This window comes from Euleptes europaea, chromosome 16 (genome assembly GCF_029931775.1).
Source record: "Euleptes europaea isolate rEulEur1 chromosome 16, rEulEur1.hap1, whole genome shotgun sequence".
Classification (NCBI taxonomy): Eukaryota; Metazoa; Chordata; class Lepidosauria; order Squamata; family Sphaerodactylidae; genus Euleptes; species Euleptes europaea.
The window spans coordinates 35,674,808-35,699,387 of NC_079327.1; the positions used below are offsets into that span (position 1 = coordinate 35,674,808).

Consider the following 24,580-nt stretch of genomic DNA (forward strand, 5'->3'; position numbering starts at 1 on the left):
TTGCCAAGTACTAGGGATACCAAGAGACCATAAGGATAAGAAAAAAGTTTCTATCTGCACTTGAGAAGAATGGAAACTAGGAATTAGGATATAATCCCCCGTCATCTAATGCTTAGCCATTTGCCAGACCATTGGTGCACAAGATCAAAAAGGAATCTGACTCGTCTCCTTTTAGCGGACTAAGACAGAAACCTCATGGCTTCAGTAGCTTCCTTCCTAGCTTCAGCCCTTACAGAGAGAAGCATCAACCTCACCCGGTTTAAGGGTATAATAATTTTTGCATGCTCTGACAGAACTCTCCCATTCTTTGCCATCCAACACGCTGTTTCAATAACAGTAACAGGAGAGAAAGAGGTACATCTTCTGCTTGTGGGACAGCAACTGGAAAGGGTCATGAAACTGCATACCTTCAAGGGGCCATACTGGGCAAAGGGGCTACCAACTCCCACAGTACAGGTAAAAATCCCTCCGATTTCTTTATTTCAAGGACATGCAATGTTAAAAGTTACCTAATAAGCATGAAGAGCCTCGTGGCACAGAGTGGTGAGCTGCAGTACTGCAGTCAAAAGCTCTGCTCACGACCTGAGTTCGATCCCGACAGAAGTCGGTTTCAGGCAGCTGGCTCAAGATTGACTCAGCCTTCCATCCTTCCAAGGTCAGTAAAATGAGTACCCAGCTTGCTGGGGGTAAAGTGCAGATGACTGGGGAAGGCAATGGCAAACCACCCCGTAAACATAGTCTGCCCAGTAAACATCAGGATGTGATGTCACCCCATGGGTCAGTAATGACTCGGTGTTTGCACGGGGGTAACCTTTACCTTTTTAATGAGCATGAACTGAATCCTACCAGTCTGCTCAGGTAATGATGGCATGTTCTTCCAGTGCAGAGGCTCTACTCTTCTACCCTAAGTGGAAGAATCATTTTGCTGGAAGAGCATGCTGCTTTGGGTTGTGTGGCGTGGTAGGATATGACCACTATTTTCCTCAATGTTGCATTTCTTACTTGTGCATTAAAGCAAAGGACTAGATTTGAAACCTGGCAAACAACTCCTTTATGAGGCAGTTATTACTTGATTCTATTGTATCTACTGATTTGGCTAACTTTATGAAAACAGCGAAGAAACCACCAGTTAGTCACAATCGCAGTTAATATTACACATGTAACTTCTCAGTTAAACATGACATACCATGTCCACACCACTCCAGATTTTGTAAGAGCCAAAGAGAACTGAGCTCCACACTCAATCTGACAGACTCCCTGGCCATTTAGCCTTTCAATGTTCTGAGGAATGTTGCATCCTTCACTTCCTCCTCGACCCAGTTTCCCAAAGTCTCCGTCACCCCAGGAAAATACAAGCCCTAATAAAACAAATCAGCTTTAGTGTTGCATTGCAGGCACAACGTGTTAAGTTGTGTTAAGACAGACATTTCTTACCTTCATCTGTCAGTGCCAAAGTCTGAGCATCTCTGCTTCCACAAGCAACCTGAACGACTCTATGACCAATGAGAACTTTAATCTACAACAGAAAGATGGACTTCCATTTAAAATTATATATGGGTTTTTTTATTTAAGAGGCAAACTTAAGCAACGAACATTAGTTCAGGCCAGAGTATCAAACTTACAGTAAAGAAAAAACAGAACCACTAGGCCACTATAAATTTTGTGAAGAAACAAAGGACATGGAAACAAGCTAACAAACAAGCAACCAAACGGCCAACGGAGAACTTGGCCATAGCATTTGAAGGAATCTTGCTGTTGACACTTCTTTAAGTATCAAGAGCCAGAGACCTAGACCATTTAAAAAGATCATTGCACTAGAGAAGGAAACAGCTAATGATGTTACCATCTTTGGTTTAAGTTGCGTAGTATTGTCCCCATGTCCCAGCCGACCATATTCACCAAGGCCCCAAGTATACAGTTCACCACTAGAAGTGATGGCAGCGCTATGAGAACTGCCACAAGCGATATCACGGATACGTTTTGTTTTCACGGCTTCTATGAGCCTTGGTTTATCACAGTTCCTGCAAGCCCAGAAAGATGAAAAATTGATTAATCAAGAATTTACTCAATGAAAGTTTACTTTAAACAACACTCGTCCACTGTACAGCTTTTTTTCTCTGTCAGACACTTTAAACGCTTGCTGGCATGAACACTAGAAACCAGCTTCACTATTGAAGCATTAACCCAACATACCATAAGGCCAATAAACTATAGAAATAATTCTATATCAAGCAAGATGCTTTTATGAACATACTTATTCCTTATTGTTCCCTGACTTAAAAGTCACACGCAAGTTAGAACAGCAAAAAAAATTCCTTACATTCTACTGAAATGTCCAAGTTTCCCATCATCTCCTTCACCCCAAGAGAATACCTTTCCATCAACCGTCAAAGCCATAGCATGGCGGCCACCTGGAATGGACATGAATTCGAGAAGGTGGACAGGGTAATACCAAAATTAAACAACACTGGAAATAATCTTTTATGCAGTTGTGAGAGCAATCTTAAGCAAGTTTGTTCACTTTTACCTAGGCCTAATCAATGGAGCTTACTCCCAGGAAAATGTTCTTAGGATTGCACTGTACGTTAATAACAAACTTCCCTGCTATATGCATTACACAGCTATCTTAATATTAATCTCCAATATGGCTTTAACCTCCAATGTGGCTTAAAATCAGAAAGTCACCCTGAAACCCAGTGAACACTGGACTCAATCATGGTTATCCCCAAACATAAAAGAACTGGAACCATTGAACAATGTTTGAAAGCCTCAGATGAATCCAAAAATAGAAAAGGTTTTCAGTATAGAACAAGGATTACAGTTTTAAATTAAAAAGAAAACAGAGGTGTGGGCGATACATTTACAGGTCCCAACCAGACAGAATCATGAGAACATGAAGCCAATTTCTAGGAGGGTTTTCAATTATTTTGAACTTGGGCAAGTTTGTTTCCTTTTGGCTCAAAAAGCAGCACAAAAAATGATGGATGCAGTTACCCCACAGTTGCCAATTACAAAACAAAGAAAAGAGAACACACATCATGAAGTATCTATGTGCATGCACCTAGAAACCTTGCCGGACTGGCAGCTCTCCAACATGTGTACAGAGATGCTTAAAGACCGACATGTACAGCCCAGTCTTTGCCGGCTGTGGGAAACACCGGCAAAACTGCAGCAATTATGTCTGTCACATAAAGCTACCCTAAGTTCTCCCCCAATCCAGAAATCAATGTATACCTAGAGAACTCATTGTTTAATAAACGGAGATTGCATACAGATCTTGGACAGTGCAGGGTGCAACAGCCTTCCAGTGCCCATGAACCTCAACTCTGTAGCAGGTAGCCTCAACGAAAGAGAGACTACAAATCAGACCCATTACTTCGCTCCACCCTACTTTATAAGCCACCATCATAATAAAAATATAACACGCCAACTTGGTGCAGCGGTTAGAATGCTCGACTAGGATCTGGGAGACCCAGGTTTGTTTATTATTTATTTTATTTATTTTATCCATTACTACCCCACCTCTCTCTCCGGTGGGGACCCAAGGCAGCTTACATCATTCTGCTCCATTTAATTCTCAAAACAACCCTCCATTTTATCCTCACAACAACAACTGAAGATTGTTACCCGCAGTGAGCCAGGACTTGGCTGGGAATGAGGGTGGGCTATAAATGCAAAAAATAAAATAAATTAATAAACCCTGTGAGGTACGTCAGGCTGAGAGAGTGCGACTGGCCCAAGGATTGAACCCCCACCTTCCACAGAAACTTGCTGGGTGACCCTGAGCTAGTCATATACACTTAGCCTAGCCTACCTCACAGGGCTGTTGTGAGGGTCAAATGGAAGAGACCACCACCCTGAGCTCCTCAAAGGAAGGTATGCTAACCCTGAGCTCTTCAGAGGAAGGGCAGGATACAAATGAAGTAAATAAATTAAAATAAGTACATTTTCTCACCTGAACCATAGCCAAACTAAAATGAACCCCATCTGGTTATACCAAACACACTAAACAATTTTAATCACAGCTGAACCCAACAAACAAGGACCATACCAAAAATGCTAACATTTTGATTTAATGTGTTAAATGTAAAGGCAGAATAAACTACAGGAGAAACATGAGCACACAGTACTGCCTTTCAGCCAGTGGATACAGTAGCCTAAATCCATCTACTGTGAGAGGCAGCAGCTCTACAAGGTCTGTCAAGGCTGAGATCTTTCAGAATTCTGCCACCTAAGATATTTTTAACTGGTGATACCGGGGACTGAACCAGGGACTTCCCTGTATGCAAAGCATTTGCTTTACTACTGAGCTACAATCCTTGTTTGGAATGAGCCAACCATTCAGTTTCCGGTTCAAATGTGTTGGCAACAACCTCTGATAATGTTCAACGTATTAATTTCTTGCAGCATCAACAAATTTTTACCCAATCAGAAAGCTCACTATATCTAAATGAAGAAAACAACAATATAGACAGTAACTTTGCAAATGCATTCTGAAGTTATATTCACTTTGTACCGTCTTCCCCATTACTCAGAGAAATACATTGCAAGGCCGAAACCAAGTCTATTTTTTAGCACTTTTCTCTGACTGGATTCAAAGAAAGTGCCTTACTAATGTACATTTCTAAAAAAGGGATGTGGTATTCTCCTTTCACAGGTATAGTTCCCTGTGCAGAGCAAGAACTGTGAAGTACTTTTGACTAAGCACAGATTGAGAGGTTAATATACAAAATAAGAAAAAAATACAAAATGCTTTTAGTTTAAAAACCAAAAAATATGGAATTGATACCTGAATGAACAGCGACTTTCTTCACTACATAATTACTGAGAGCAGTAATCTGTCGGGGGATAGGCACAGTTCCACTTGAGATGCCCAACCCCAGCCTTCCGTTAGTGGCCTCTCCACAGGCATAGACTTTACCCTCCACAGTCACTAAAAAGACACAGATACTCACAGTATTGTTTTTTAAAAAACAACGAATCAGAAAAAAGTGAAAGCAAGTTTTGACTTTAGAAAAAAAAAAAAGAAGCCATCATGGGTTGGATCCAAAGTTTGGTTTCCACTGCCTGAAGGTACTTTTGACAGCAGAATTCAGTTTTCTCTCCCTCCTCTCCCTGAACTCCCTGAAATGCTACTCTTGAGAGACGGGATCCTCAGAACAGGGACAAATTGGGGGTTGTGATGGACATGAGGCCGTCCTGACCCTGAAAGGAAAGCCACTTAGAGTAGCCCACAGGAGGGGCTGGAATGTGGGAGGGAAGCACAGAAGGGGAGTTCAGATCTGCCCCAGGAAGAGAGAACGGAGCCTTGTTTACTCACCGTGAAGGCTCCTTCTGTTCTGGATTGGAGGTCATCTTGAAACTCGCGGGTATTACCATCACGTGCCCAGGGTAGGCAGGACCAAAAAATCTTTATTCTACTTCCTGCCGCCTGGGCGGGAACTTCCAGTTTACGGACTCGCCGAGCTAAGGAGACAGGTAAGTACAAAAGGCCAACCAGGCAACAACAGTGTACCTTATAAAAAAAGAACATGAACTCCTATAAACACTAACATACTGGGGAAAAAACAGGTAAGTAGAATATACTTGATTCAGGTAAGATGGTGAACATAAAGACCACTCTTTATTATGCCTCTAATATTAGGCAACAACACCCCTTAGGTACTGCAATGAACAATAGGAGCTAAGTCTTGGATAACTTGATACCCTTATGATTTTGGGCGGGCAAAATGACCTCCAATCCAGAACAGAAGGAGCCTTCACGGTGAGTAAACAAGGCTCCGTTCTCGTTCTGGTTGGAGGTCATCTTGAAACTCGCGGGATATCCAAGAGCTGTTTGACCGGGTGGGACTATGGTGTATCCAAGACGTGCTGCAGGACCCTTCTACCGAAGGCTGCATCAGCAGAGCCCCTGGCATCAATCTTGTAATGTTTTTATGAATGTAGATGCCGTAAACCAAGTGGCCGCCCTACGTATCTCGTCTGAGGAGGAGTGCCTATCAAAGGTCGCCTAGGCGGCTGCACTGCGTACCAAATGTGCGGTGATGCCGGCAGAAGGAGGCATCTTACTGGCCTTATACGCCTCAGTAATGTACTGTCTCACCACGCAACTGATGGCGGCGTTAGACATTTTCTGACCTTTAGATGGATTGGTTAATGAGATAAATAAGGCATCTGAATGTCTGTTAGGTTCTGTACGACTAAGGTAAACCTTGAGTAGTCGTCTCACGTCTAAATGATGCCACTCTTTTTTCCTGGGATGAACCGGATTGGGGGCAGAATGACGGCAAAAGAATCCTCTGTGAACGGTGAAAGATGGAATTCACCTTTGGCATGAAGGTGGGGTCCGGTCTGAAGACCACCTTGTCACTGTGAAAGATAGAGTCCTTCATGCGCTGAGAGCGCCCTAAGCTCGGAGATACGCCAGACTGAAGACACTGCTATGAGGAAGGTGGTTTTCATCCTCAGCATCCTTAGGGAATACCCTTAATGGGATCAAAGGGAGTACGCATCAATGCTGTGGGAACCGCATTGAGGCACCACGTGGGGAAGCGATGGACTACTGGAGGCTTCATTTGAACCACTCCCTTTAGAAATGTCAGAATGTGGGGATGCCTGGAAGGAGGGAAAACCTTCAAAGACCGTAAGAACGGTGGATATGGCTGCCCCCTGTCTGCGCAATGTGGAAGCCTTGAGACCCTGTTCAACTCCATAATGGAAGAACTCTAGGATCTTGGGAATCCCTGGTAACAGTGGATCAATGTGCTTGCGCCTACACCACAGAACAAAGACTCTCCAGGACGTGTTAAAAATCCTTCTAGTGGAAAGTCTCCTCGCTTCTATCATGTTAGCAACCACCACCTTGCTGTATCCCTCCTCTGAGGGGGACTTCTTTTCATTTTCCAGGTGGTTAAGTGAAGCCACTGGGGTTCTGGGTGAAATAAGGGACCCTGATGAAGCAGGTCTGGGATCTGGACGGATAACTCCTTCAGGCTGGGAAACCTGGGTCTTCTCGGCCAACAAGGAGCAATGAGAATGACGTTTGCATCCTCCTTCCTGATCTTATTACCCTTGGTAGAATGGGAATGGGTGGAAAGGAGAACAGTAGTTCCTTCGGCCATGGGGACAGGAGGGCATCCATGTTCTCTGCCTCTTGGTGGAAATAACGCGTAAAGAATCGCGGGAGAAGGTGAATGCTCGCCGAGGCAAACAGGTACACCTTGGGCTGGCCGAATCTCTCAGCGATCTGATTGAAAACTATCCAGTTGAGAGACCATTTCCCTTCGTCCAGAACCTGACGGCTCAGCCAGTCGGCCTGGAGATTGATAACACCCCTGACATGTTCCGTTGAAAGGGACAGAAGATACATTTCTGCCCAGGAGAGAATGATCTCGGCTTCCTGATGGAGCCTGGGAGACTTTGACCCCTCCTGTTTGTTAAGGTACGTTTTCGCGGACACATTGTCCGTGCGGATCAGAATGTGTCTGCGACGTAGGAGGCTCCTAAAGTGCTGTAGAGGCAGTTGAGTGGCTCTTAGTTGTAGTATGCATATGTGTAATCTCTTTCCCTTAGAGACCACTGGCCCTGAGCCATTTGGTCCTGGCAGGTAGCTCCCCAACCCTCTAGACTGGTGTCTGTGTATACCTGTATCTGGACCCCTATGACGAAATGTACCCCTCTGTTGAGATTGCTGTTTTGGTACCACCACAGGAGGGATTGGCACAATTCCGGGGTAGGGGGAAGGACTTGACCCCGCTGTGTGTGATCAAATCCTGATAGGGTTGTAGGATTCCCTGGAGCGGTCTCGAGTGGAACCTGGCCCACGGGACTGAGGTGAGACAGGCTACCGTCTTCCCCAGCAATTTGGCAAGGAACATGATCCTGCCGTGGCTGAAGCGGATTACTGACTGAGTCATGGAATGGATTTTGATGATCTTGTCCTGTGGAAGACATATCAGGTTCCTGTGAGTGTCTATGATGACCCCCAGGTGTTCTAATCTCTGTGTTGGCCTCAGTAGATTCTTTTCTAGATTGACAAGAGACCCGTGGTCGTCTAGATGTGGGAATATTGTAATTCACTCCTGTCGGAGTAACGCCACCAGCATCACAAGTATTTTGGTGAGGAAGTGGGGAGCAGAAGCCAGACAGAAGGGAAGTGCCCTGAATTGGTAGTGTCTCTTGGCATAGCAAAATCTGAGAACCTCCTGTGGAAGGGGGAATAGAGACGTGAAGGTATGCCTTCTTCAGGTCCAAGGAGGTTAGGACCTGGCCCACCTGTAGGGCTTCCATAGTGGAACGGAGGGTCTCCATATGGAATTTCCTGTATCTGACCCTTTGTTTAGATGATTCAGGTCCAAGATAGCCCTCCAGTCCCCATTTTTCTTGGGGACTGTAGAGAAGATGGAATATACCCCATTGCCAATTTCGGGGTGAGGAACTAGTTCTACGGCTTGAATTTGATGTAGGTGGGATATGGCGTTCAGGGTTCATTGATGCTTTGTCCCTGCGGAGAGATTTTGGGGAGTTCACAAATTTGTCTCTTGGGAGAGACGTGAATTCTATGAGATAACCTGTTGATAACACCTGAGAAACCCATGCATCTGTGTAAGACCTTTCCCACTTGTGGCGGAATCGTAGGGGTCTTCCCCCCCACACACCGGCTGTGACTTGGCGTCACTGTTTAGGGGCTTTGGAGAACTTGTCTCCATTGTTGCCCGAGAATTGATGTTGTCCCTGGGGGAAACGACAAAATTTGTTTCCCCTTCTGCGAAAGGAGCCCTTATTATTATTATTCCAGGAACCCCTGCATTGTTCTGGCCTGAAGGGGGCCAGAGAGTGGAAAGTTCTGAAACTGGAGTAGGCAGAGGACTGTCTTCCCTCCTTGTTGTAGGATATTGGAAGAACCTTTTTCTTATCCTTGTTCTCCACAAGGATTTTATCTAGTCTTTCCCCGAAGAGTCTTCCCCAGTGTAGGTGTATGACATGGTCAGTGTTTCGGTTTTTGAGTTCATTTGCCAGGGACAAACCCATAGTGCTCCTCCGATAGCAATGTTGGAAGAAGTGGCTTGAGCTGTGAGGGACATGGCATCAAGAGATGCGTCTGCCATGAATGCGGATGCCTTCAGAAGTCTCTTAAGGTCTTCCGCAATCTAACGATTTTCTCCTGCACAGAGCTGAATAATTTACCTGAGCCACACGATGGAGGCTCTGGTCATAACGGAGGCTGCTGCCAAGGCTTGTATTGCCAGGGCGGAGGCCTCATGAACCTTTTTGGAAAGAATCTCCGCTTTCCTATCTAGTGGGTCTCTAACTGACCCCATTCCATCTTCAGATGGTAAATCAGGTGAGTGAACTGCCGCTACCGGGGCGTCAATCAGGGGAAGTTGAAAGAGACATGGCCTGTGGAACCATGGTGTACAGTCTCTTGTATTGGTAGGGGACTGTCTATTGGCCAAGGGTTTGTCAAATTCAGCTTGTACCTGGGTTTCAAAAAATTCTGGGAATGGGATCTCCCAGATGCGAGGTTTGGTACTTGGGAAGAACTCCTTGGCTCCCTTTTTCCTGGGTTTAGGAATGGAGTCGGCTACAGGGTTTGGATTCTCATTGAGGTCTAGGGCTACCAGAGCCTTGCTTAAGAGTCCCTGAAAATCCTCCGCTGAAAATAGACGGGGATGTTGTTCTTTAAGGAGAATGAGAGTGTCCTCATCGGAATCAATCCCCTTTTTTCTCTGCCTTCTAAATGTGGGGCCACTGAAGAGGTATCCTCCAGGGCTTGAAGGGATTGAGAGTGGGGGAAGGGGCCTTGAGTGCAGCTTTAGTGCACCACTGCGGATTAGATTGGTCTCCCTGTCCCTGATGGGAGCGTTGTGAGGTGATTAGAGCAGGATCTGAACCCGTGCCCTGCATGAGAGGGGAAATGGATTCCTTGAGGGCCATCATCATTTGAGCCTGCGTATCCAAACACCCCGTTAAACAAATCCACAATTTCCCGCCGAGTTAGAGAAGTCTCTGCCTCGGTACGCATTACATTACCCCCTGGTGGAGACTTCGGAATGAGTTGAGAGCTTTCTTCTAAGGCGCTCCTAGCTGGAGTGGCTGTCACTGCAGTCTCTCTCCTCTCACTGTGATTCGCGCCATTTTGAGGCGGCTCAACAGAGCGCGCCTCTTTGGGGGCGGTCGGCCCTTCCGCGCCTTTCACGGCGTCGCCGCGGCGGCTGTTAGAATGCTCTCTGTGACATTGCTCTGTCGAAGCGACGAGGGCTGAGTCATGGACCCCCTCAGACAGGAGGTCTGAGTCAGAGTCTCTCTTAGCGTCCGCCATCTTGCCCAACGGGGCGAAGTGGGGAGCGGGAGGAGGGGGAAATCGAAAGTAGCGGGGGAAAGGGACGTTTGCGGCTAAAGCCGACGAACGGTAAAGGAGGTGAGGAAAGGAAAACAGACTCACTGAAAACTAGACAAAGGTTAAAACGAATGGAGTACACACGAAGGAAAAGTCTTTGAAAACGAGTCGGAGTTCAAGAACGAAGCTGCTACCCTGATCAAGGCAGGACGGAAACTGGAAGTTCCCGCCCAGGCGGCAGGAAGTAGAATAAAGATTTTTTGGTCCTGCCTACCCTGGGCACGTGATGGTAATACCCGCGAGTTTCAAGATGACCTCCAACCAGAACGAGAAGTCACCATTCAGGTCTGGCTCAGGAGAAAGAGGGGACAGTGTGAGGGGAGCTTTGCCTGGATGCGTGGCAAAGTGGTTGAGCTCCATTTCTAGGTCAGAATAGAGTACCCCAATTATTAGGCCTAAATATGGCAAACTGCAGAAGTACTTTGATATACTTGAGGAACCCCTTCAAAGGAGGGAATTTACACTTGCCAGGCTGAATGCCCTCCCTCTGGCGGTACTAAATGGCAGGTTTAAAAATATTCCTTTTGAGAAAAGATTATGTGTATGTGGCTTGAGTCAACACAATACGCTACAGCGTATAATCATAAATTCTCACCTGCACGACGGTCCTCGTAAAAAAACCAATTCTACCCTTGACTGATGAAACGAAATGTAGCTAAGAATTCTCTGTATGCCAGTTTTTGTTGAATGATACTGTTCCTGAAGTCACTTTAAAGGCGGCGGAATTTTTGATGGATGTTGTCAATATAAGGACTAAAGTCTAAACCATATTTAAATCGAAAATGTATGGACAGTGAATTTTGTGTACTGCTTACATCATATTTCTGAGTATATGCCAATAAAGATCTATTGATCGATCGATCGACTGATTGATTGATTGATTGAAGTATTAGGCCTGTCTCCGGTGATGAGCAGACCTTGCATTTTGTAGTCTGACTCTTGTGGGTGGAATCCTGAGTGTGTGAGAGAGGATCCAACCTAGGGGCTAAGCAGTAACAGCCTGTTTTACTCGGAAAGTGTTAAAGAAAATACAAGCTACTCTCTAAAGCTATAACTGATTTAATTCTAAGTGGCTCAGCTAGGTTACTCCTCGGTCATCCTGGGGACCTTTGCTGCAGTTCTATTCCTTGAAACTGTCTTGTAAATAAATAAATATTCTTTGTTGTTTCTGTTCTAATCCTGCCTCAGGGATCTCCTTAAACTACTCGTGCTCTACATACACTTACCTCACAGGAGTGAACCCCAAAGCCTATACTCATGCTACCTTTACTACACCTGGTAACTGAGGGGGAGGTTTCCAGGTTAAAACAACCATCGATCCCAGAAAATCTTAGGAGGCTGTGTGTGTTCCCTCAGCAGGAAAGATAGGCTTGTCACAGAGGTCTATGCAAACTGAAAATTTACTGCCGGGGGGGGGGGGGTGTCAGCAAAAAAAAATATCAGTTTCTTCCTTCCACTGATGGAAAATGAACTTTGGCTCCAACCTAATGCTTTACACATTGGTACATTTGATTACTGCAGAACAGAGAGCATTCCTACCTGCAAAAAGGCTTTTGGATCCCCCAGCTACTTGTACCACATTCAGGGCTGACAGGGTCTCAGAAAACGAGGGAACCTTTATCTACAAAGCGTAAATACAAAAAATTAGTTCTTAAAGAGATCAGAAAGCGTTGCTTGCAGAAAGCAAAATTATCTATTGCCTATGACACCTGATTGCCTCGAACACCGATGTGGATGTTTCAAGTAGTTCACACAGTCAGCAGCTACTGTAGCTCCAACGGATGTGTACTTTAAAAAAACCCAAATATGTTCAAGGCTGTTTACTAATTAATTTATTGAGAAATGAACACCTGCAACACACAGTAAAGTTTAATTTTTACTTAAGGAGCAACCCTGTTTTATTCAAACTTTCACCAGTTCAGCATGTTCGTTAATGAAGTAGGCTTTCAATTTTATACATGAATCCCACCCAAAAAATTAATAAGCTGAGAAATACAGGACTGTGAAAGAGCACTTCTCAAGCAGAGGCATTTTAAACAAATGTTAGAACTGAAGACACCTCTAGATTTCCATAAGTGTGCTGTCCAGATGCATAAATCTGTTGATTGTTCATGATCAAAAGAACTATAGTCTCCAAGGGGGCACAGCCTTGGCATTTCTGAGACAGAAGGTCCCCATGGCACATGGTAAAGTGCCTTTGAAACTGAAGGAGTCTGAAAGGCCGTTTGAGGCATGGATGTAAGGTGTCTGTTAGAAGAGAGCAGCCACTAGGCATGCCCCCTCCCACTCTCCAATTACCACATCCATGCTCACTGCAAGAACATGTTACTCAACAGTCCAGTTTTAACTTATGAAGCATTCCTGTATCCTCGTTTAGAAGATATGCTCATGTCTGAAAGTTACCTTTCAGTTTCCTGGTAACCAAAAGCATTTATAATACTAAACTAAGGTACAGCTTTTTACTTGTTAAACTGGCCCCCTTTGGGTCAATTCAGTTTGCATGTCCCTCCACTTACGTGGTTACACAAGAACTAATGCTTTAGGACTGGAGATGCTTAACAGGAGTAGGAAAAGACACCAGTAGAAATAATGTCATTTTGAGTTCTTATTTGGCAGCCTACAGGCAACAGAAGCCAATGCTTTCCAAAAATACAAATGTATGCATATCTGTCCTGGTATCCTATATTGTAAATCTCAGCACTTTTCAGATTTTTTGCACTCTAATCCCAATTCCTACATGGGAACAGATTTCTGAACGTGGATTAGAAACTACTTTAGGGGCTCCAAACCCCTTTCAATTTGAAGCCATAAAAAGATGGCTCAATCTAGAAATCCACATGTCAAGCAGCAGGATGGGCATTTAACGTGGTGCTTATTAAACCTCTCATTTTTTCCAATCTCTCTGGCTCTTCTCCCATGTTAAAAACAGAACAACATATTAATTTTCACATAGTCCAATACCTTAGAACCTTTTAATCCTCCCAGCTGGTCTTTATCATTCAGACCCCAAACAAAAACTTTAGTCCTTATTGTAGCTGCTGATTCCAAGCCTGCAGTCTTCTTTCTGACAAGACTAAATACACAAACCATAAATCAGTTTGGAAGCATGGGTGCATTCATTAGGATTTTAGATCTTAAGCCTGTTCAATGAGTTATATCCTACCAGCTTTTCAGTTAGCACAACAAAGAGGAACCCCTTTTGACACCTCTCCAAGAAGGGCTCCGTTTGACCCCCATGCCAGGGACTGGAGAACTCATGTGGACGAAAGGTCACAAAGGATGGGGGTGCAGTGAGGAGGGGAATCATGCAAGATTGCCCCCTCTCCCTTCTTCCCCCATCGGAATGGCATGTAAAATCCAACCTCACTGGAAGGGCATGTAAAATTTAGATTTGCAAATACTCTTTAACTTTTTTTTCCCTGAAGAACTGGCACTCTTGATCCAAAATATATCATGTGAGAAACATAAAAATGCAATGAAATCTAGGTATGCATAAAATGTGCTTAATCTGATGACCTCAAGTATACTAGGAGGAATTCCATAGTTTGAGCAAGGATTAGTGTTCTTCCCCCTTTGTATCTGCTGGGGGGAAAAACCATGCTAAATATTGAGAATAGTTATGCTTTATATATTTGATACGTACCTTCTGAAGTATAGGATGTGGGATCTGACACTAATTCGGAATTTTAAAAATCAGGTTCTTCTTTAATTTAATTTTTGGAGGAGTGCTTAAAATTGTGAAAGGGCTATGTTTTTTTCACTTTCAAGTCTCTCAGTTCCATTTCCCCTCACTCTTTGTGCATGTTTTCCAATTAATTCTCAATATCCTTGACAGAGCTAGTGTGGTATACTGGTTAAACTAGGAGTGGGGAAACATGGGGTTCATGTCCTTGTTCAGCCCATGAAGCTGGTAGGCAACCAGTGTAAATGACAAGCAGCAGTTCGCCAGACTATTTTGCTCAACAAAGCAGTTCTCTTGCTCTACCCCAAAAGGAGTTCAACATAGCTGAAATGGGCTGGGAGCCAGAGGGGCAAAAATCCAGGTGGGTCCAGAGAGGTGCCGGGGGGGAAGAGGTGTCTCCTCTTGTAGAACACCAGTTGTTAAAAACAGATCATAGTTTTGACTGCAAATGTAAAATGTCCCAGCGACAATGCCCTTATGCCACACAAGGACCTGCTCACAGAGAATGTTGTAGTGCCAGACGTAACCCAGGCATTCTTTTCATCCACTGCAGCTACACTCCTGTGTACATCAAAAGCAAAAGTGCTTTCATTTCATACTGGCATTTCTAAAGTAGTCTTATTTTAACCCCATACTCACATGCATCTATATACACTATATTCAACACACCTGGCTAAGTACAGCCCATGTTCCATTCCTACCCCATCCCCACTTTGTTTGCCACCACACAACATGTTCATGAAGAGATGTTGCATTTGGGCAGTGAGGGGCACTCAAGCTAGAAAGGTTGCCTTCCTCCAGAACAGAGTTTCCTCTTCCTTTTTCAAACACCCTAGGTTTTTCCAATATACCATTATAAGGGCCACATTTCTAGCCACTATTTGAAAACACTTTTTGATGGTTTGAATATTCCATACCTTCCAGTGTTGGCTTTATCATCTTCCTCTTCCTCGTTATCAGAAGCAAGGAAAGGGACAGAAGCCAAGTCTTCATCCTCTGCACGGATACGTCCCAATATGCTGAGACCATGTATTTTGCAATCTATACCAGAACTCCTGCACTGCTTTATAGCAACCTCAATATACCTGTGGTACTAAAAGGAAACGGGCATAAATTTCTATCATAATTCTTAATACATTTAATACACAGTTTAAAAAAAACTTGAGCCCAGTCAAATAGCACACTCTATTAAAACCTTCATTGATTAGTCAGACTACCAAGTATAATTCCTCTATCCTTCTTCTGCTAGACAATTAGTGAAAGGATAAATACGGTTTCTACTTTGTATAAGTTGTCCCACAGCAGCATGTTCTAACAGTCCTACTAGCAAAATTAGAAGCATGGAAATGCTAACTCTTGCCTAGTTCTAATCTGAACTAATACAAGCTTCCTATTGTCCTAGATAAACAGCTGTTCATGTTGGAAAGGGCTGCATAATCATCAGAAGCTGTGCATTTCCTTATCAGTATAAGAGTATTTTTCACAAGCTTTTTCCACAGTCAACAGCTACCTACCTCCATGCAATCCCCAAGAAGTGGAACTGTAGTGTCTGTAGGATTAATATTAATTGTCTTCAGCTCTATGAGGTTGTTTAAAGAACTTCCACCTACATAACAAATTAAATAAGATTCATGTAATATCAATTTTATTTATGACAGAGGACATGTGCCAGAGGTTTTTCAGTACTATGTTGACTTTCGGAGGGGGGGCGGGAGAACAGATTACATTAGCCACAGCTAGGTTTTGTGCAATAGCTCTTAAAGTCCGACCTTCAAAGGTTTCCGCAAAGATGAGTTCAATTTTAAATTAGGGAGAAAAGTAAAACTCAAATTGATGGATTTGTACTGTATTTTGTACTTGTTTTTAAAAATAATTTATAATTGTGAAATGTAAATAGTTTTACTAAGTTTTTTTAGAATGGTAATGCCGCAATAAAAACTTGTCTGTCTGTCAGTACTATGTTGATAAACATAAGACGTTATGAAATGACTGGTAATGAAATTGATTTTCTCTGTATTTGAAAATGGAATTCCCATACCTGAAACCACGACCAAAGATGGCATGTAGCTGCTGTCTGCAGGATCCACTACCATTTTCAGTCTGTGCACCAGTACGTCAGGGAAAATTTCCAAACGAATCCAGTGCTAAAAAAAATATTGGTTGTATTCATTTCTCTAAAACTCTCTGAGGACATATTGTGAACTACAATAACATGTGATGCTTCTTAGAATTAAAGCATGACAAGTAGCTTAAATCAGTATCAAAACCCACAGTTTTTTAAAAGAAAAATCTACAATCACTAATACTTTGAACACAAATGATAACAAGCAAACAGTCAAATAAAGAAATGTTTACAGGTTTTTTTTTCTTAACTCGCCTTTCCTTGGGAGCCAGAAGACTGCCAACATTGCTCGCTACCGTCAATCAAACGTGAGGCCTGATTTACAGAAGATGACACATTCAAATTTTTAACAATTCTCGACCAATCATCTAGCAGCATTCCTCGCTGGCTACTGTGACGCCTCTTCAGTTGCTTTCCAGAACGGCCACAAAACACAGGAGACTGACCTTTTGTAAAGAGTTAGCATTGAAAGTTTACAGCAGTGGATTCAGCAGTGAATAAAAATAAAGGCAAGTTTTCAAAGTCACATAATCTGATCTGGAAAGGTCCCAATACTGAATCTTTATGCCTAAATCAATCCCAAGCCAACCAAAACCTGACACAGGAAGTATCAAAGCTTCCAAGGAAGGTGCTGGCAGACTGTAATTAGACGATGTTTTTTTAACAAGTAACCTAAATCCTAAAGATGTGCAAACGTTAACTATTTCTTTAAGATTTAAAAAATGTTGTAGGCATTTTCATTATGTACACATTTAAATTTCAAACAGCAAAATAACAGATCAGTTGTTTGGCATGTAGGAGCTACAACATTTCTCTAATTGCAAGATAGGCTGCTGCATGAGCAGCAAAGACAAAAATATTTAAAAGTAGACTAAATATAATGGGTTGGTTCAGATGTAACATGAAACCATGGTTTAATAAGGCTGCCATGGAAAATGGCACAAAATGGCAAACCATGAAAACTCTACGAGGTCATTGTAAAAGCTGCAACTTGACAGCACTTTCCACCAGTAAACTGATCATTCAAACCAAGACCACACTGCACTGGCAAGGGTTAGTTCAGGTATCTCAAATGCTGGTTCAACTTACCACAATTAGTCTCAACTACAATTTCACCTTACATGGGAAAGTGGTATCCTGGTTTTATCCTGCTTATGTTCTGTGCCAGCCCCGCCTACAGAGGCACTTGACAACAGTGGCTCAAAAACAAAACAACTCTTGCCCTCAAGCCAACTCTCACTAGATGCCAAAGCTTCTTCTCACCCTTGGTCTGTGTCTACCTGCCATCTCCTGACTCCCGTCTCCGCACCCACCTCCGCTCCCTTGTAAAGACACGCAATGTGGCAAGCTCCTTCCATGCATCTCGACTAGAAAACAGCAGTGTCAGTAGTTGCATGTGCTCCAGCAACAAAGTTGTTTATACCTTTTTTATACCGGAAAAATGGGTGGGTGGGGGAGAGAGTGGCTAGATAGAGGAAAAGCACACTTGCTACCCCTCAGTGTTTGTTGAAGCAAAGTTTTCTAAGTTATCTAAGTTATCATTCATAGATATCACTGCTTCCTCCATTCAGTAAAGTGCATTTCATTCAATTCACTTATTAGTGCACAGAAAAAGATATGGGCTCTTTCAGAAGCTCTGTTGGGATTTTGGAGTCTGCATATGAACACTGTACATATTTGGTTGGTCGGTAGTGTTTGTAGGGTGTCAAAACCTGCTAGGATATGGCAGTGAAATGTTGAGGGGTTGAGCCTTCCAAGGGAAGTTTCCCTACTCTTTTGTTGCTAGCAGCCAATGTTGAGTTGGTGATGTGGCATGGCTTTTCTCTCTGTTGGCCGCTGCAAGGCAGGCTGGCATAACAACTGGGGGGGGGGGGGGAAGCAACAACGCTAAAACCAGGATTTGCCAAAACAAAACAAGATTCAATTATTGTGAGTGGACCGAATTCTGGTTTCACTAACTAAGCACAGAATAGGGATGGTTTCACATTATGTCTGAAATGACCCAGTAACTTGGCATGGACTAATTTATTTACAGGGTTGCAACTCTGGAGTTGCACAGTTTTGTACATAAGGAAGAATTCTGAGCAACTGGAAAGTCTGCTAGAGTCAGTATACGGAAAGGTTATTAGGAGTTTTGAAAACAGATTTTCATAAGGTTACCTTATAAATAAATAAACGGCTCAACCATCACCAGAGTTAAAACTATAACCAAAATTTACCTGGCTCATTTATTCTGCCAAATGTATGCCGTGTGTTATGTTTTCTGGTTTTGAAACAGGTTTCACAGAAATCAAAGTCATCACAGTTTCTGCATTTAAACCTAGGTCCGTTAATGGGGAACATTTGACAGCCATCACACCTAATTTTAACAAAAAGAAATAATTCTATCATCTACCACATTCAAATTCATAACAGTGTATTACAAGCATCTCTATTCATGAGTCTCTATGTGACAGAGGCTCACTAGTTATCACCCTACAGATAACCTTGAGCAAAGTTTTATATTATATATATTTATTAAAGCAGGGGAAATGTCTACACGAATGTTTTAAAAAACTTACGTAACCCCTGGATGAATACTGGGAACCAGTTCCATTTCTGACAATAGCCCTGTCCAGTGAGACTGCTGAGGAAAATCAACGATGACATCCTTACCATTGGCACTAAAGGCTGTGAAAAAATGTATGAAAATTGCAATTAACTCCAAAGAGGAAATACAAGCACAACAGAATTATTTTGAGATACTGGTATTTGGTACATGGTTTTTCAACTGGGTAATTGCAATGGCAATTACTCGTACATGTGTGCAAGAGTTTAATTGATGTGCAAGAAGCACAGAAATTTAGCACTAATGTTTTTAATTTGCACATATTTAACATGAAAACACCTAACTATAATCAAGTCCTCTTTGAAATAAAACCTGAGGCAGACATTACACCCAATTTAACTGCACCATCCAAAATACGTAACGGGGATTGTTTGAAAGCTCCCAGCAAAATCAACTCACCCCTCCACTGTACATTTGGGAGGTTAAAATAACTGGGTGGAGGATTTCTCCAGAGTGGTGGTCACATTAATTGTTGATGCTCTAACACAACAAAGCACTTTTCTATGGTTATTCTGAAAAAAGATATCTTGTTCAGATATACTGAAAGTATGAGGGAGAATGTGAAGTAAATAATTATATAGCAACTGTCATTCACTTCTTCAAAACTACTGCTCAACAGAATGGCAAAACTCATCCTTGCGTACCTTCGATCCCACCAACATTTTCTTTCAATAATTACCTTTTACAACTCCCACACTCCTGTGGGTAACGGATCCCCATTTGTACTTGGGAGTGGTTACAGAAGTTTTTACACGCACTTTATCACCAATCTTGATGTGCGAAGGAGAACTCTGTGGTGGAAACCCTAAAAATAAACAGGAATTGCATTAATGTGCTTGGATTCTGAATATGCGGTATATATCATTACAACAATTAAATCCTCAACTCACCTATAAGCTCGACATGGATGTATCTAACCCAGTACGTGCCACCTTTCTGCTGCCAGTCGCACTGAACGTTGAGGTCATGCAGCCCGTCGCGATCCAACTTAATAACTTTGCCCACGTCGCCCTCACAAACCTCCTCGTAAGTCCTGCAGCACCTAACCATCATCCCCACCTAAAGGGAGGAAAGAATCGTTTTCAGCATACTTGAAGCTTCAACAAAGGAGGATGCAAGAAAACAGCTATTTGTGATAAGTTGGGCTTCCTTTACAAAAGATCACTACTGGTTAGGAGAACTCGCCATCACTGGATAATACATTTGTCAAAAGTGCAGCTGTGAATTTGGCATATACCCATCGATAGAACAGGCGCATATGTGTTAGATCTCTTATTGCCCAATTAAAATCTAGGAAAGCTCGGGGACCCGATGCAATCCCAGAAGAGTTACTTAAAGCCTTCCCGGATGGGTGGGCCGATTCTCTGGCTGCACTGCTCACGATAATAGATAAAAATGGAATAATGCCAGATTCCTGGACTAACGTAATACTTGTCCCATTATTTAAGAGAGGTGATTGTTACCTATTTGTTAACTATCGACCTATCTGCCTTCTTTCTGTTGTAGGGAAACTTTATTCCAGACACCTGGCTAATAAACTTATAGCATGGTTGTCTGAGCAGAATATTTTGGGCCCTGAAAAGATTGGATTCTGCAAAGGAAAAATCAACGTTTGACCATTGCACTGTTCTGTCACATCTTGTAAATAAACATAGTGGAGGGAGAAAATCTAAATTATTCGCTGCCTTCCAAAAAGAAAAAGAAAAAAGAACAGGCGCATCTGTGTAACAGGTGCAAGTGCAGGTGTCAAAGCAGGAATGCAGAAGAATTAATCTGACACATGGATGATATCACTGTATTAGGAGGGAGGACTACCACAAAAACACTGAATGTATAAAGAAAGCAATTATTCCCATTATTCATGTCATAGGACTGGAATCAAAGAGCACTCTGGGCTGGCCCCCTGCCTTACTGTAGCAGAGCTGCCTAATACTCACAGCTACACTACACATTTAAAACTAGCTCCTGTGCCTCCCAAACACATACAGACCCACTAAAATGGAACTATATTAAAGGAAGTCACAGGAAGAATAGAAACTGCTTCATATCTGACATACACAAGAATGACTCCAGGAACAGTTTAGTGAAGCAATCAAGGCTCCAACAAGATATACCCAGTGAGGGCACTGGATCAAGCCCATAATGCCCACAAACGTCCACCTATAGGACACAATTTGGGAACTTGGTCCGTGCAAGTAAAATACAATAATCTACACAATCATTACTCCCTATAAATTGTGGCAAAGAATATGCAAAGGTCATGTGTGGGATTCTATCCATGGGGCCCTCACCAAATGCAGGATCTTTATACAGCTGAAGCACTGTGGCAGTCAGCCCAATATGGCTTTCATGTGTGAACGAATCACATGATAAAGGGCAAAATGTGCAAAATTCACTTCTAACTCTGGGGAGAGGGGAATTCCTCCCCAATAAAACCAGAACCTGGTTATACTTCAGTCTTGTCATATTTAAACAAACTCATTTTCACAAGCACCAAGAGCATGACTACTTTTTACTTATGCTCATTTCAATAAAGGTTAACATTTGATGCCCAAATAAAGCACAACGTGTGTAGTCGAGGTGAAGCCTACACTGACTGCCTTCAAATCCAGAGTAACAACACAGACTGCAGCAGAAGGAAGCAGCTCCCTGATCTCACCATGAAACAAGGACAATCAATGATACCCATGACAACCAAAGCCTGCACTAAACAAAGTGGCAACGAAATGCAACAGCAAGCGTGGAGGAACGGGCTTCTATCTTGACAGTTTTCAAAGCAATTTATTGAGCTACTGTCGCACATGTACCCCTTGACCGTATTTCTACTCCAACAGCAACATCCAGTGCAAACAGGAAACAGCACCATTCAATGCAGGCTTCACAGCCAACCTTACCTGAATGTTTTCTCGCACATACACAGCATAATCGTCATTACTTAAAAAATCAGCTCGTTTCTTGTAAGTCTGGCTTTCTGTTACAACAGCACCGGTGGACTGCAAGGGGGGAAAAAAACCTTCTGTAATCATGATCTCTCCACTATCAGCATTAAATGTATAGAAGAGCTTTGCTGACCCAAGGTAAAAAAAAAAATATTGGCTATACAGGGTTTTTGGTTTAAAGCAATGTATAAGACATCTTCAGTACCTACCACAGGATATGCAGCTTCTGCTTCTTCCACATCTTCCACTACCTCTTCATCTGAATATTCATCAGATACTGTGTCAGCATCTGAGAGGTCAGTAATTTGAACATCAGGGTGATCCAAAAGCCAGCCCACCAAGGCTTCCACCCCTAGAAAAGAACATGGCAAACATGGTTATCAACAAAATTACCATTTTGACAGATTAGCAACAGAGGTCATATTTCCCTTTTGTGAATCTTGTTCATCCACCATTGGCCCTGGGTGCTTCAATTCACCCTCTGGGTGTTAAAAAGCCACTGGCACACCAACAATCTTGAATCCCACTTCACTACACAGCTTCTGCTTAATTCCACACCTCAAAACTCCACTTACAGTGCAATCCTAAGGAGAGTCGCTCCAGTCTAAGCCCATTCATTTCAATGGGCTTAGACTGGAGTAACTCATTGGGACTGCACTGTTAGCCTTCAATTATCGTGCACTGTCAAGGAGTATGATGGAAGCAGAGCTCCGAGAAATCTTCTCTGCTCCCACACTTTGTTTTACTTTTCTGTACCTCAAGCATTTCTATACGTTAAGCATATTAGAATGATCTTCAACTCACATTTTCTTCTCTTCCCTCTACACAGGACCTTATTCTGGAAATCTTGGATTTAAAACCCTTTTATTCCCGAGACCACTCTGTATCCTGAAGGTGGGAGGCTCCTCTAAAAACCAAGACACCACATCTCCTCCAAATCTTATGAGAACTACACAGAACCATCATAGCTTCAATACTGTCCTCATGTATACTACTACTCTATTCTTCAACTAAGGCTGTCAAGTACCCAGGAATTCCATCAGTTCTTTGTTTAGCAGCAGACTGTTGGCACTGAAATATGCAATACCTGGTAACCCAGAAGCACTTCCAGAAGTTCCTGAAAGCGATTTAAGTGCAAACTCAATGTTCTTCCTCGGGAATCCCATTTCCATAAGCTGTACTACAATTGGAAGTGGTGGAATAGGGGACGCTTTATGTTTCTTCACTTTTGCAGGTTTAATATGCTGTACTGTAATAGGGGTAGTAGCTTCACTGGAGCTACACTCTTCAAATATTGGAGTTGAAGGATGTGCAGACTCTACAGCCAGATACTGACACACAGCCAATGCAGCAGCCTATGGAAAGACAGGCAGACACCTTCTATGTAACAGAAATAAGTTTAGAATGCAACATGTCTAGAACTTTATATTTAAACTACATATCAGCTAATGTCTGGATAAGAATATCCACAAAGCAAAATGCAAAATTAGTGCCCTAAGGAGAAATACAAATATCTAGATTAATTACATGTTCAATTTCAGCATTTTCTCCATAAAATTTGTTTAAATCTGTGACAACTTCTTTCTCAACAACATACTAAGATAAATAAGGTATCAAGTACAGAAAATAGTGTGCCCATTTATAGCCTGTAGACTATAATGCCAAACAGCTCTTCAAAAACAAACCCATTTGATGTCTTATGTACACTCAAGAATTCTTAGCAGTAGGGACGAGCGATCTTCAATATGCAGTGTTTTAATACATATATGTTCCAATGAAACCCCATCCCTTTGTGAGCAGAAATCAATTCTTTTGCACAAAGGATAGTCAACTATTTTCATGTATCACTCTTCCAGCTTCAGTCCCTCTCACTATGTCCTACACCGTGCCTGATGATCCCCCAAATATCAGGAGCAACTTTTCAGGAAATGAAGAGGAATGATACAGCAGAGGGAGGTGGGAAATCTACAACCCAAGCTCTGCTTGCAGTTCAAACCTCTAATGATTAAAAAGATGTCTTCTACGAAGCTCGCTTGAAGAGATTTCATTCTCAGTACAAAACACCTTCCCTGTAATCTATGCACAGAACTAGAAATTATCGAATAGTTTCCAAAGATTCAAACTTCCAAGCAAAGAATGAAACCACCCAAAAACAATACAATTTATTTACATGAACAGAATAACAATAGGAATTAAAGGGAATAAATGTAAGCTATTTACCTCTAGCTCTTGCTTATCAAAAATCGCTTTCACAGGTGACGGCTGTGTTGCTGCTGTTAATAACTGTTGTAAGAGGATCATGGGAGGCTGAGGTCCTTCTGGAGACATGTCTCCTATATCAGGTGATGCTACTGCACCATCATCTTAAGCCAATAAAAATGGATGTTAGTTACACAGACCACCATACAGAAAGGGGAAACAAAAACCTTTCAAGTTATCAGTGTGCATTTATTCATGTACATAGGGTTGCCAGGCAACCAGTGGAGGAAACTTATCAGCGGTGAACTGATGTCTAGCCCCCAGGTCATCAGTGATGTGTCGATGTCACTTCCAGAGCTCACTGGAAGTGACACGAGTGTCCCCATGTCATCAGTGATGTGATAACATTTGGTTAAAAACTCTATGGTAAAAATGGCTTCTACCATAGAGTTTTTGCCCGAATACCAGAGCGTCCCTATGTTGTCAGTGACATGATAATCTCACTACCGGTGATGACATGGAACTAGGCCTCAGTTTGACACTGGTAAGTCCCATGCAAGGTGGTTGAATGGTGCCTGGGGAGGGGGCCCAAATTAGGGGATCCCCTGGTGGGGGTATGGAAACCCTAACA

The 24,580-nt window shown here is 42.8% G+C and overlaps 1 protein-coding gene across 2 annotated transcripts in view; it reads right to left on the reverse strand.

The window, feature by feature from the left end:
• HERC2 (HECT and RLD domain containing E3 ubiquitin protein ligase 2) overlaps positions 1-24,580 on the reverse strand; it is a 123,472-nt gene that overhangs the window by 42,525 nt on the left and 56,367 nt on the right. For both annotated transcript variants that reach the window (XM_056862057.1, XM_056862056.1), the window contains exons 44-62: positions 23,971-24,113; positions 22,838-23,105; positions 21,960-22,102; positions 21,706-21,804; positions 19,702-19,870; positions 19,491-19,616; positions 18,765-18,873; positions 18,423-18,562; positions 16,459-16,649; positions 16,120-16,225; positions 15,596-15,687; positions 14,999-15,174; positions 13,361-13,472; positions 11,939-12,020; positions 4,790-4,933; positions 2,321-2,411; positions 1,844-2,021; positions 1,435-1,516; positions 1,187-1,358 (exon numbers count right to left, since the gene is read on the reverse strand). In XM_056862057.1, the coding sequence (XP_056718035.1) occupies positions 1,187-1,358; positions 1,435-1,516; positions 1,844-2,021; positions 2,321-2,411; positions 4,790-4,933; positions 11,939-12,020; positions 13,361-13,472; positions 14,999-15,174; positions 15,596-15,687; positions 16,120-16,225; positions 16,459-16,649; positions 18,423-18,562; positions 18,765-18,873; positions 19,491-19,616; positions 19,702-19,870; positions 21,706-21,804; positions 21,960-22,102; positions 22,838-23,105; positions 23,971-24,113 (2,623 nt within the window). The remainder of the gene's footprint in view (positions 1-1,186; positions 1,359-1,434; positions 1,517-1,843; positions 2,022-2,320; positions 2,412-4,789; positions 4,934-11,938; positions 12,021-13,360; positions 13,473-14,998; positions 15,175-15,595; positions 15,688-16,119; positions 16,226-16,458; positions 16,650-18,422; positions 18,563-18,764; positions 18,874-19,490; positions 19,617-19,701; positions 19,871-21,705; positions 21,805-21,959; positions 22,103-22,837; positions 23,106-23,970; positions 24,114-24,580) is intronic.